The 13,409-nt window shown below is 36.8% G+C and overlaps 1 protein-coding gene across 7 annotated transcripts in view; it reads left to right on the top strand.

Moving 5' to 3' along the window:
- The window catches only part of SLC35E2A (solute carrier family 35 member E2A), a 31,649-nt gene extending 19,487 nt beyond the window's left edge, over nt 1-12,162 (top strand). For all 7 annotated transcript variants that reach the window (XM_037880986.2, XM_037880985.2, XM_037880984.2 and 4 more), the window contains 5 exons: nt 378-498; nt 2,864-2,917; nt 3,757-3,829; nt 6,142-6,287; nt 7,012-12,162. In XM_037880986.2, the coding sequence (XP_037736914.1) occupies nt 378-498; nt 2,864-2,917; nt 3,757-3,829; nt 6,142-6,287; nt 7,012-7,249 (632 nt within the window). In that variant the 3' untranslated portion in view covers nt 7,250-12,162. The remainder of the gene's footprint in view (nt 1-377; nt 499-2,863; nt 2,918-3,756; nt 3,830-6,141; nt 6,288-7,011) is intronic.
- Nucleotides 12,163-13,409: the final 1,247 nt, after the last annotated feature.

Here is a 13,409-nt window from a genome sequence, read left to right as displayed (position 1 = left end):
ACAGGGCTCAGTACTGCATACAGTGATTCATTTTGACATTTTTGAAATGAAACATTTTGATGTTTTGAGTTTAAACAGCTTTTCATTTTGAAATTACCTTCAATTTTATTTTAAAAGATGCAAAAACATTAAGCACTCAAAATAGAAACAAAAGTTTTATGTAGAACAGAACATTTTGTTCAACCTGAAACAAATATTTTTCAACTTTTTCCTTTTGCTGAAATTCCCCCCAAATTAGTTTTTGTGTGACCCAAAATGATTGTTTTTTTGGTTTTTTTTTAAATTGGAACTGCTAGCAAACAGAAAAATCCATTACTCACTCAGCTCTGGTTTAAAGCCAATTTTTAATTTTTTTTTTTTTTTTTTTTCACTTACAGGATTGCTGGTGAATCTGTCTCTCATTCCTGTCATGGGAGGATTAGCTCTATGTACAGCCACTGAAATCAGTTTCAACATTCTGGGTTTTTCGGCAGCTTTGTCTACTAACATCATGGACTGGTGAGGCCTGATGAAGGTTGCATGTGGAGCAGAGAAGGAATTGTTAGTTTATTTGTAAACTAAGCCATATCTTGTCCCAGGCTGTACAGTTCAGCTGGTGTTTCCCATACAGTATTTTAATTCTTGGTATTCAGATAATTATTTCTTAATAGAAAACATAGTGCTCTTAGAGGTGAGAACGCCATACCTGTCAGAACACAGTGGATAAAGAATAGAACAACTCCTATGCTACAAAGTCATGTACGATTGAATTATCTCCGTTCATGACTCTTGACAAAGTCTATTTACAAGGGATTACCAGCATGCAACCATTTTGTCATTTGTGACTAGCAGTGTCCTGGTTTGTAGCCGGTGGTAGCTTTTTCTTTTAACTACCAGGCAGAGGGTGGGACAGAGCCAGTCAACTGCAGGTTCTTATTGCTGGTGAACTCAAATGGTGAATATAAGTTGCTTATGTTTTTTTTAATAAAATATGTGACCATGTTATGGAAGAATTGCCAAATGCATAAAACCAGTAATGCACAAGTATGTTGCAACTAATATAGTATGGAAGAGCACTAGCACCTCTAAACTTAAGGTTGAGCAGATATATATTTTTAATGTTGCTAATAAGATAATTGAAGTACTCCTAAGTTAGGTTATTGGGGGAATATTTTAATATGCTAGGTTAACAATGAGTTCAAATAACACAAGAAAATGGAAAACTTCAGGCATGGTAAATCATTATTGACTGTAGTTAAACTCAAAGTAATCAGAAAGCCATGACAGTTTTCTAATAAATTTCTATTTATAAGAAGAGTTTTCTCTCTGTAAAGAAAGCCTTTTCATATCTGATTGCAAGGTAAAATAAATAAACTAAAATGCGGAGAACTTTCTGATTCTTATATATGTTTAAGGCAGTCGAGATTGTCTACAAAACTCTTCAGTTGCATGTCTCCATTAAATGGTGGGCAATTCAAAAATAATCAGTGTAATAGACTGCTGGGAATTTTTGTTTACGAAATGTCAAATTCTGTGGTCCAGAATTGTTTACAGGGGACACTGGTTCTTGCCATGGTTGTATTTGGATTAGTATTCATGTCCAGCATCTGTCATTTCCTTTAAAAGTTTAGCCTTTTATATCTAATTGGAGTCCAGATATCCATCCCTGTGTTAAAACAAAATAGGCAGACAAGATGATAGTAGGTCTGATTCTCCACACATGTTCATTTGTATTCACTTAGCACAAGTATAAATAAATATACAAGGTGCAAGACAGTGATGCCTCTAGCCTATATTTCAAATAATTTGTGTCTATATCTCAAGGCAGATGCAAGTACAGGCATGAGAGGGTGTGTGCATTTTTTATTTTTAAAATTATGTACCTGCAAATCAGGTGTGTGCTTCTGCTTTTGGTTAATTGCAGTGTTGTAGATTAGTCTGAATATTGAATAACCTATGCACTCATTTGTTCTAAATGCCCATGTCAGTGCACTACACGATCACAGGCTGGATATTCTTGTCTTGTTTTAGTTTTTATCACTGTTTCCTAGAGCACAGCTGAACAGTAAAAGAAAAATAAAGAGTATTTTAGTTCAGTTCTCTGTGAAGCACTTGAAAATTTAAAGTCTAAATCATTTATATTTACAATGTTAACTGCAAAGGAACCTTATGCTGCTTCTGAATGTTAAAAGTTAATAAGGCAATGCAAAAATGTAAATTAGCATCTTCACTTGCAGTATGTCAATATTTATATGGAATGTGTAGAGTAGATTGGTGTTTTGTATATATTCCAAAGACAGTAATATATGAATCTGAGACTTAACTGGTTAAAAGAAAAAAGTAGTGCAGTTGTTATACCATATATTATTTTAATAGTCTCCCATTGTTGTATTGTGGTAACCTTATAAGTCTGGGAAGATTTTGTTCAATACAGTAATTGTGTTATAGTGCCTTCTGTAATTCTCTGATCTTGCTTTCATTTCTTTTTAAAAAGTGTATTACTTAATAGTGAATAGAGTGCCATTTATAAAATGTGAATTTTAAAGCAAATTAATTAAATTTAAAACAGGATATAAAAACTTTTTACAGTATGTTATAGGATATGCTTTTACACACACACACACACACACAGCAAAAGAAGTTAAATTGCTTACTAAAGGCCTTCTTTCTGAATACATCTTTGTTGTGATCTGTTAAGTATTCTGTTTAAATGCATGAAATAGAAGAAAACCCAGTGTAAATCTGAAGTTGTATGTGACTGTCAGCAAGTATTTTATCGAAAACCTCATTTTGTGTCTTATGGAAATTACCGTTAAGTTCATTGCTTCATCTGTTCATTATAAATGGCTCCTACAGATAATTTTTTTTATTTTTATTTCCCCAGTTTGCAAAATGTTTTTTCCAAAAAGCTGCTCAGTGGAGACAAATATAGGTTTTCGTAAGTATCTACAATATTTCAAATATACAGGGTACAGAACAGTCCCAGGAAACATCTGGGAACTACTTGTTTATAGTCATGTGGGACCGGAACAAGACTTTCTGTCTTCTCTATGTAGTTTGCTGATGACAGGTATCCTATATACTTTAAATGATTGTGTGTCAGGAGTGGGACGAAAAACTTTTGTATCCAAAATACCCATTAGCATTTGCTGGGGAAATGAAATCATGATCAACCAGAAATTCCCTCAGGATACCTAAAATGACAGTCACTTACTCCCAAACACAAAAATAACTCCTTGGGGCCCAAACCAGGAAGCCCTCCATCTGCATAGAACTCCCACTGAAATCAGTAGGCTTGCAGAAACAGGCCCTTAATTTCCATTCCACAGTTTAAAACTCATGAACAGTACACGAAGGCATGAACAATACAGAACGCATGAATCAGTAATCAATTATTGCAGCAAATTCTGCCTATCCACAATTACAACACCTTTAAAAACAAACGATACAGAATGTTAAATGAACGCTACAGTGTGTTGTTCAGAAGCAATTCCATAAACACAATTTTTTTAAACTGAATTTGTTTTTTAAAAACAGCTTGCCTATTAAATTCAAGACCATCTCAGCCAGCATGGAAAGCAAACTTTGTTAGTTCTTTCAGAAACTTTGAATTTATCTTCCATGAAGCTTTTAGCTGATTTTTAAAAGGTTTTTTGACCACTGTAAGGTGTCAATGTAGAGATTTCTATTTAAATGTAATACAGCTTTCTTTCTGTTACAGTTAAGGAAAAGCTTTTAAAAATATTTATTTTTGTATTATTTGATTTCCATTTATAGTGCTCCAGAACTTCAGTTTTACACAAGTGCTGCTGCAGTTATTATGCTCATTCCAGCTTGGATATTTTTCATGGTAAGAATTTTTATTTGTTAACAAAGATTAATGTTGCTGTTTGATTTGTCCAAATGGCTAACTTTCAGTTTTCTTTTCCCCTTCTGTACAATCATGCTGGCATGCATCCCTGTTTACTTGTGGTGTTTAAGCAAGAGATCCAGAAAATATGTTTTAAGAAGCAGTTTCATATAGACATGACATGACAAGTAAACCAGAAAGATAAAGTTTGTTTCAGGCATTTAGGGAGCAAGTAATTTAGTCTGAATAAATGCCTCCAAAAGGGCAAGGTGGATGAGGTAATACCCAAAGAGGCAGACACTTGAAGACTTAAAAAATAAATCCTAATGTTTGTAGGCTTGTTGGATAATAGCACTTTGTATTCACATGGTACTTGTAACCTTAATTATAAAAGAAGAAATTGAGGCATAGTAGATACAATTTGTTAGAGGCTGGGTAGAACTGTGTGGTTCCTAGCTCCCATTTCTGTGTTCCAACCATTAAACTGCATTAACCAAATGCAGCAGAAAAAAGTTGACTTAATTAACAGTACATGAAAGTATGATATGCTGTGGTAAGATAATGATAGAATAGCAAAAATAATGATAGATAAACCTGTCCTATTACCTTATGTATAACAACAGAGGAGATAAATGCAATCATAGTTTCAGAGTAACTGCACCAATATTCCCCTCCATGGTCCCTTGAAGGCACTTACTTAAGGTGTCTGGCTCCCTAGCCATCACCTCTCTTGGGGTGGAGACTTGCGTTTCTCTACCCCTTGACTGGGGTTTGAAGGCTGCACAGCTCCCTGCCCTGCACTGTAAGGTCCCCAGCAAGCCAGTCTGCCTACATGCGAGCACCTGTGCTTTGTTTTCTCCCAAACGGCTATGAACAGTGTATTGCCAGCAGCTACAAATTACTACACGGTTCCTTCTAATCAAGCACATTTATTCTTAAAGCAAAAGTATTACTGAGAAAACCTATACAAAACAATGGAAGTTCCTATATGCATGCTGAAAGCTTATTAAAGGTCACACGTCAGTGTATTGGGGCCCTAAGAGGACAAAGTCCTTCCAACCCTTCAACAAGGGTTGTCCCCCCTCCCCTTTGGATTGAAGATCCTGTTTGCTGGATCAGAAAGAAGGCCTTGAGTCATTTTAACTGCAGTCCTTTTATGCCAAAACCCTTTCTTTGTTACTTGGTCTCTGGAAAATCCAGTTTGAACCAGCATATGCATGGATACCAAAGGGTGGTACCCCTCTGGATGTGTTTAAATCCTATGTGAGTCATCTTAATAACCCCCTACTGGTTTTGGTTCCTGGAAGAGCTGTGATAATCCTCCATCATGCAGTAGATCACAATCCTGCATACAATCCCTGGACCACAGTGATATATAAACTTAATATGATATGTTCCACCAAAGATCCTGTAGGCAGTTACAATATCTGTCACAAAAGCAATTATTGTAACCATGCTAGCTAGATTAAAGATGTCTTCAAAAATATCCCCATGCGGTGCTTGCACACATTAGTGTTTAATTCAGAAGATGCATGGTTCTTGGTTCTCTTTAAAATCCTCTTGTGTGATCACCATTTCATATACAAAGGGAGGAAGAGAGCAGCAATAGTGAGAGAACGTATGCCTCTAATTCTGATTACCATAAATTCCTGTGCTAGGTGACTACAACAGATTGGCAGACATTAGGCTCTTTACAGGAATAGAGAGTTCTTCTGCTGAATCACCTGAGATTTTGGTGCTAAAACCTTTCATTAGTAGTATTATAATAGCTGGTTAAGACCTCAACATGAATTCAGGGTAGATACTGAGAGGGGATGAGTCTGGACACTAACTCAGGGTCAGTGTGATCTGTTTAGGGTGGGTTACGAACTCATCTCATTGTGAATGGACCAAGTCATCATGACAATCAAATTACATCAACAGTTACAAAATTAAATCTGTCACAATAACTTCGCGTGAGGCTAGGTGCCAGGGTTGGTGGAGGGTTAATAGAGAAGCTTTTTGTTGTAACATGTTAATATTCAAAGGAGGAAATGTCACACAGGATAAGTGACAAATAATGAAAAGTTCAGATAGATAGGGCTTAGGCTCTCCTTGCTCTCTCCTGCAGAGAAGATAAAACATGAAGGGTATAAACATTCCATCTCCTACTTCTGAAAATTAGATTAAATATTCCTGTCTTTATTTCCAGTATAAAGAAGTGTCTCCCTTAGGCCTAGGAGTAAAATTAAGTTGCCTAACCTATGTTTGCTTGTAAAAGAAAACAGGACACAGCTAGACTCTTAAAATCCTGTTCCATTCTTTGGCTTTAGGATGTGCCAGTGATTGGGAAAAGTGGAAGGCGTTTCAGTTACAACCAAGATGTCATTGTACTGCTCCTAATAGATGGAGTGTTGTTCCATTTGCAGAGTGTTACAGCATATGCCTTGATGGGAAAGATTTCTCCTGTAACTTTCAGGTAAAACTATAGATTTTGTGTCAAAATTATTGTTCTTTCCTTCCTTAGACCATCTCATACTGGTAACTGATTGAAAATGCTATATGGTGGAATAAATAAAATAAATTCTATATGTACTCCAAATTAATGAGGATGTTTTCCAAATCCTAAAAGCAAACATAGGGCCAAATCCTTGTACTTTCCTTGTATGCGTAGTACCATTGGTTGCAAAGGGACTACTGCTTTTGTGTGTAAGGAAAACCGGATTTGACCCTTGGCATTATGCTTGTGGGACAGGTATGCACAGTTCTTGGCCTCATTTCACATAAATAAGCAACTACATAGGGATACACTTACAAATTGCTGAATGGAGTTTTAGGTATGTGATTCTACTTTTAAAATATTTGCTAATACTGCCAGTTTTCTGGTGGGAATGAGTAGGTAAGTGGATTAGCCAAGGGAGAATTAGTGACATTCTATTGTATGCTTTTCAAAAAATAGCATCTCTCTTACTTGGTGACTTTAATTATTCCCACTAGCTCTCAGTTTAGGGATATTACACAAATATAATTGCTGATAGTTAAAGAATTCCACAGTCACTTTTTTATTTGCCTAAGTAGGAAAAGTGGAATCTGACTTTCTGCAAGATAAAGCACCGAAAGATCCAAGTGTGATTAGAGCATACTGAATATATTGTGTGTGTCAAAGCCTTTCAGTCCTTAATATTTGTGTTTTGTTGTTTCAGTGTTGCTAGTACTGTGAAGCATGCGTTGTCAATCTGGCTAAGTATTATTGTGTTTGGTAACAAAATTACAAGCCTCTCAGCCATTGGGACAGTTCTAGTAACAATTGGCGTTTTGCTATATAACAAGGCAAAGCAACATCAGCAAGAAACAATACAAAGCCTGGCAGTGGCAGCCTCACAGAACACAACTGAAGATACCAAGCCACTAATATCCAAGGATTTAAAGCCATATGAGTGATACGGCTCTTAATTCTTCCACCACAACCTGACATAACTCAGAGGAACTCTGTCTTAAATGGACGCTACCCTAGCTGTTGGCAATGCTTGGTTTCTTTGAATTCACAACAGGTGAAAGAATGGACTTCACTGCAGAGAAGGAAAAAAGGAGACGATCCTATAAGCCCTGGCTTACTAGAAACTGACATGTAGAACAGAAGACCAAGAGTAATCCAATATGGTAAACATTGGCGTCATACTCCTTTCTTGACTCTGCAAATAAATAACAAGACTATACTGGAGATAAAACTTCAGTGTCAGATGGCAAAATAACTTGTGCCCCAGCCCCACCAAAGTAATGTGATAACATGACCCATCCCTGTTTTCTGCATGCTTGCAGTAGGATGAAACTAGTGTGGAGGAAAAAAATGTCTAGTTGCCACTCTTCTTAAACATCCTAGACTGCGGGTGTGCATGGAGAGGATCTGGGAGAAAGCACTTTGAAAGACAAAATCAGTAATTTTTGTTTACACAGCTGTTGGTGTAAATGATGAAAATAGGCAGCTACTCTTGAGTATAAAGCCAGCAAAGAGAATTTGTGCTTTCCTTTGAAATTCTCTAACAACTGGAGCATTGCAGTTTGCCTGGGTACCGACCACATTCATGTTTCTGCAAAAATGAAACACGCACACATGCCTATAAACTAGGAGTCAACACAAATAAGTATAGTTGCTATCAGGCAAAAACCACTGGAAATTTTCAGAAATAAATGAGGCATCAGCATTTCTATAGTAAGTACTGTCTTAATTCTAGAAATACAAAAGTTTCATTTGCATTGTAATTTATCATAAAATATTTTTGAGGCAAGAGGGGAATGAGTTTGTTTGTTTTAATCTATAGGAGAGCAGTAAAAAAACAATAGACTTCTTGAAATTCGGGGTTACAACTGTCTTTAGCTTTTGTGCTCAAATATTTTAGTATGTCCTGTTACAGTGATAAGTCAGAATGGATAGAGTTTTAACCTTAAACTGAGAATATTCTGATGTCTGTTTCTTTAAAGTTTTTTTTTAATTTTGCATGATATAATATTAAAAAAAAATCAGTGCTTTGAGAGAAAGAAGGTAGAAAGCTTCAGCTTCATTTTGATTATTTCACTTTTAAAAAACGCTAAATCTTTCTTCATTGTTGTCAGAATTACAGCATAGGCCTCTCTCTCCATAGGGCAGCCATGGTCATCAATCAAGATTTAGAAATTTCTTACAGTAACTGGTGTAGTCCTGGTTTTACCTAATGTTAGTGAAACCCAAATCAGTGCCGTGAAGCACAGTGTATCATGCCATAGGCATGTCTAACTTTTACCAGACAAAAATATAGCAACTTGCTCTGTGGTACAGTCAGATTTCACTCTCAAACAAAGTGATGGATTTGCTCACTCATATAGGGCTTTTAATATAAAAGAAATTGCCCCTCCAACTGCAAACAATAAGTGCTTTTCTCCAGTAAACCAAACCATTAAACTACAAGTAACAAACCCAAACAAGATGCAATCTGGGGATCATGAAGAGTTTGGGCTGTGAAAAATTGGGAATAAAAAACAAAGCTAAGGTATTATTCTCAAAGTGTTCATCCTTTTTTACTGCCTACACACTAATGTTTGCACTAGCTTTATGTCTGCCCATCTGACATGATCTGGAGAGTGGTCTGTGCTGTAAGGTCAGGGATATTGGGAACACATTGAAACAAAGCTATGCATTGTTTAAAAATCCAGTAGTTAATGTAGAGTGGACGTGCTGCAATATAAAACTGTTTCCTTTTAGCTATTAGATATAACTTGCAATTGTAGTAGTTTCTTTAGACCTGTTTACTTATTTGGGCAAATCTGCTGCATGTCTAGATCCCTTTAGGGAAATAAAAAGTTAAGCTTGGAGTTCTGTTTGACAAGATGCTAGCTTCAGAAGAGTCTGTCTATATGAAAGAGTCCACCATTTATCCCATAAATAAATTGAGCATAGTCAGTAGAATTTATTGGACACATTCTGCACATAGCCAATTGGCATATGTTTCCAGCCTGGCACTATTTTTCTCATCTACACAAGGGATAAACAGATCTGTAGCTCCATTTGCCTTGTGACAGCTCAACATCTAGCCAAATAAACTACGTGAATCAGACAAATTTCTGATGAATGTCATCTAGATGCAAAGTCATAGGTAAAGCTGTGGACTCTGTGAGATCAAGCTCATTTTTAAGTTCTGCCTTCCAATAGTTGACTTAGCGTTCTGCAAGAATTTACAGTCGCAATTTCACTGAGATTTTCAAAGTCCAGTATCACTTCTTGGCTTACATAAAGGTAGATAATTGTCAATAATTGTGCACGGAACCAATATTTTAACTGTCTAGCATATTTTTTATAAAAAGTACACATCTTCCATGAACTGCCATTCTAAGATGTAATATAAGTGGCTTAATGAAAGCATTTGATTTTTTTATTTTTTAAGCTTGTCCTGATGTAAGTTACCCAATGCATTATTTTCACTGCCAGTTTCTTTTTGGTTGCATATGGAAAACATGACAAATTTCCTGTTGCCAAAGTGTATAATATGTTTATTTGAAAACCAAAGGGCATATCCTTATTTTGCATGCATGATTTTACTACATCAGAATAAATATATCGTCTTGGATTTCTGGGATGTCAAAGGGCCTTCAACTAAACCATTGTGTAAATACCTAGCTAATTTGGCAAGGAGAGAGATACTGAAAACCACAGGATAAACATAAATCACAGTAGGATAGGGCAGGTATTTATTTTAAAATCCCTCCCATCCCTAGTATGGCATACTGATGCTTGACTGACGGGACCAACTGACTTGCAGATATAAGGAAACAGTTCTTTATTATGTACATTAACGATGATGATACTATCCCCAAAACTACATATCTACCATCTGAAGATGTGGTTAATAAAGCTGCTATTGGACAATGATTATATATTAATCTCCCCATGGATATAAAATGCTGGGTTAATTGTAATTAGGTTGTGACCATTTCATGTTGAATCCCTCTCTCCCCTTATGACTAAGCGATCCCAGTGTTCTAGTTACCCTGCAATTTGATCTTTCTCTAACTTTCTTATAAAAATCTGAGTAGCATTTGTGGTACAAATGAGTTACTGTGAAGACTCCATTATCGTGCATTGACTGCTGCCTGGATTTTAGCACAAGTGACTGACTTGAGCAGTCATAAGGAATAATTTCTTTTTCAAATATGAATCAAAGCTAATATTTTTTTTGTTTGTTTTAAAAATTATAGCTCATGGCCTATTCCTGACTTTTATTCATAGTTTCTCCCCTTTTCTGCAGGTTATTTCCCCTGTGTTATCGTCTTTTAGTGGGTGTAGGTTAGAGATGTAAATATTGTTTAAAAAGTTGACTGTTTAAACAATTAAAATTACATGGTTTAATCGGTTAACTGATTAAAGGGAGAGGGGCTGGGGTTGGTTGGTTGGCCCGGGGCTGGGGCTGAGGTCAGCTGGCTCGGGACTGGGGCTGCTCCAGCCAGCTGGCCTAGGGTTGGGAGTTAACGGTTAGGGTGGGTTAACCAGTAAGACTAATGCTTACTGGTTAACCGTTTAATATTTTATATCCCCAGTGTAGCTGCTTTAAGTTTCCCCTCATACCAATAGCAAGGGATAGGTGTCTTGAAAATAACTTGGACATTTTTTTTTCTCTTGTTCTCTTTCCAGCCACTGCAGATCTCTATAATCACTCTTGTGTTTGTCTTAAGGAATGAAAGTGCTCCCAAGCCCAGCTTTTGCACAGTCCAACATGATGCCTCAGAACTGGGGTGAATGTTTAGTTTTTAAGCCATTTCTTGAAAGCTGAACACTTCATGCCTATTTAAGCAGCATTTTACTAATTTAATGGAGCTTCCAGAACCACATTTTGCTAGTCACATTAGTAACCCTATCTAAGAAAATATGACTCAAACTACCCCAGTTGGGCAGCTCCTCTTCTAACTGTTTTTAGGAGAGAATCTAATCACATCTTCTCTATCCTGTCGGTAAGGGATGGAGAAGAGAAGGAGGAGCAGGACCCCAGAAATGGTCATCAGTATCCACTTGGAGAGAATTTCAGCTCCTGAACTGCAGTAAGGCAAGGCTTGCTGGAAGCCTCAGAAAGCTGCCATGGTTCAGCACCCCCAGAGCCAAGTTTTTGCTAACTAGTCATTGATTAGAAGAAAGAATCAGTGAATTGCTATTTCAGTGCAGGCAAACTGATCTAAATGAAGATTTAAATAAGTATGTTACAGAAGAGAGGAATTTATCAAGTGGGTAATAGTAGGGTGACCAGATAGCAAGTGAAAAAAATCGGGACCCTTTTTTTCCCCGGGGGAACGAGATAGTTGTATGTAAGACAGAGCCCCTAATATCAGGATGATCCCAATAATATGAGGATCTCTGGTCACCCTAGATAAGGGTATTGGCTCACCATTCAGCAGTCCTTTAAATGGAAGATACTTTAGTGTCTGAGAAACTTGAAAACACAGTAACTCTAATTGCTGCTTCTATGTCAGGGCCAAACCTTTATGTATTTGATACCAAACTACGAATGTTGGACTGAAGTACAAGATACATACTATTTTGTAGGTATTTTGTATAGTCACAATTCCAGTGTTTATGTAAGGTAGGACATTTGAGTACTTTATAAAAAAAAAAAAAAAATCCCTCATGCATAATCAATTAAATATAACTGTTAATTCTGTTTGTAATAAATATCTGATCCTGTGGATACCAGTCATGATTCTTCTTGTGTATGATGCAAACAGACATGATTAAACATCCTCGTTTTTTACTTATTCTTGAAAAGAAGAAAATTAATGTATAATGTTTTTTATTCATTATTTCTTCTAAGAAAAAAATAAAAAATTCCATCATGTAAGTTTCTATCTGTGAATGTGGTTATTTAAATATATATGAAAACTTTCTTCAGTGATCAGTGACTGTACCTTAGTAATGAAGCCGAAACTCCCAAACCCCAGGCATACTGGGGATGATGAGGAAACAAACCAGCCTTTTTCTATTAGACAATGTAAATCTCTTTCTAGGGAAAGTGGGGAGCAGCATATTGTCGTGAGTAGAGCAGCTAACAAGTCAGGACTTTTTTAGAGTATGTCTACAAAGGGATTTAAAAAAAACCCCATGGTGGCCCGGTCAGCTATTTCTGACTCACAGGGGTTGCTTGGGCTTTGGGGCTGAAAAATTGCTTTGTAAACGTTCAGGTTTGTTTGGGCTGGAGCCCGAACTCTAGGATCTGCAAGGGTTGATGGTCCCAGAGCTCAGGCTTGAGTCCGAGCCAAAATGTCTACACAGCAATTTTTAATCTCACTGCCCGAGCCCTGTCAGCCCAAGTCAGCTGACCTGGGCCAACTGCAGCCATGCTGCAGGACTTTTATCCCTGTGTAGTCATATCCTTAGATTCTAAATGCTGTCTCTAGGAGTGGAGTGTGGTCTAAACATTAAAGTCTGGGACTGGGGATTAGGCCATCTGAATTGCAGTCTCATTTCTGCTACTGAACTGCCTTGAGACCTTTGGCAAGTTGCTTAATCGCCCTAGCAGTTTTGCCCATCTGCAAAATAAGATTCATACATTTGTATCTCATTGGTGTGAGAGTTTGTGAGGTTTAATGTTTCAACAACCCTTCTGTTTGACAGTACTAATTTTTGTTATAATTTAAACCGAATTCCATTTTGATTGGTTTTTGTCATCTAATTTCTTAATCTGCTATAACCATATATGGCTTTCTTCATTTGCTGTTTGTTCTTCACAGTGCCTGTTTTCAAGGTCTAGGCACCATTATGTCAGAATTTGTAATGCTTGTTCTTTCAATGTGCTGCCTCCTAGTGTGCATTCATTCCTTGATCTTTTCATGGTCTGTGTGTATATAAATCTCCTCGCTGTATTTTCCACTGAATGCATCCGATGAAGTGAGCTGTAGCTCACGAAAGCTTATGCTCAAATAAATTGGTTAGTCTCTAAGGTGCCACTTGTTCTCCTTTTCTTTTTGCGAATACAGACTAACACGGCTGCTACTCTGAAACCTGTCCTTGATCTATGACATTTATTTGCTTTACTTCAGAGCTTTTGGGTTACTTGGGTGTCTTGATTTTGTTAATTTAATGTCTTTC

Source organism: Chelonia mydas, chromosome 18 (assembly GCF_015237465.2).
Source record: "Chelonia mydas isolate rCheMyd1 chromosome 18, rCheMyd1.pri.v2, whole genome shotgun sequence".
Classification (NCBI taxonomy): Eukaryota; Metazoa; Chordata; order Testudines; family Cheloniidae; genus Chelonia; species Chelonia mydas.
The sequence above is the reverse complement of the archived record's forward strand: the minus strand, read 5'-3'. Positions and strand labels throughout refer to the sequence as shown.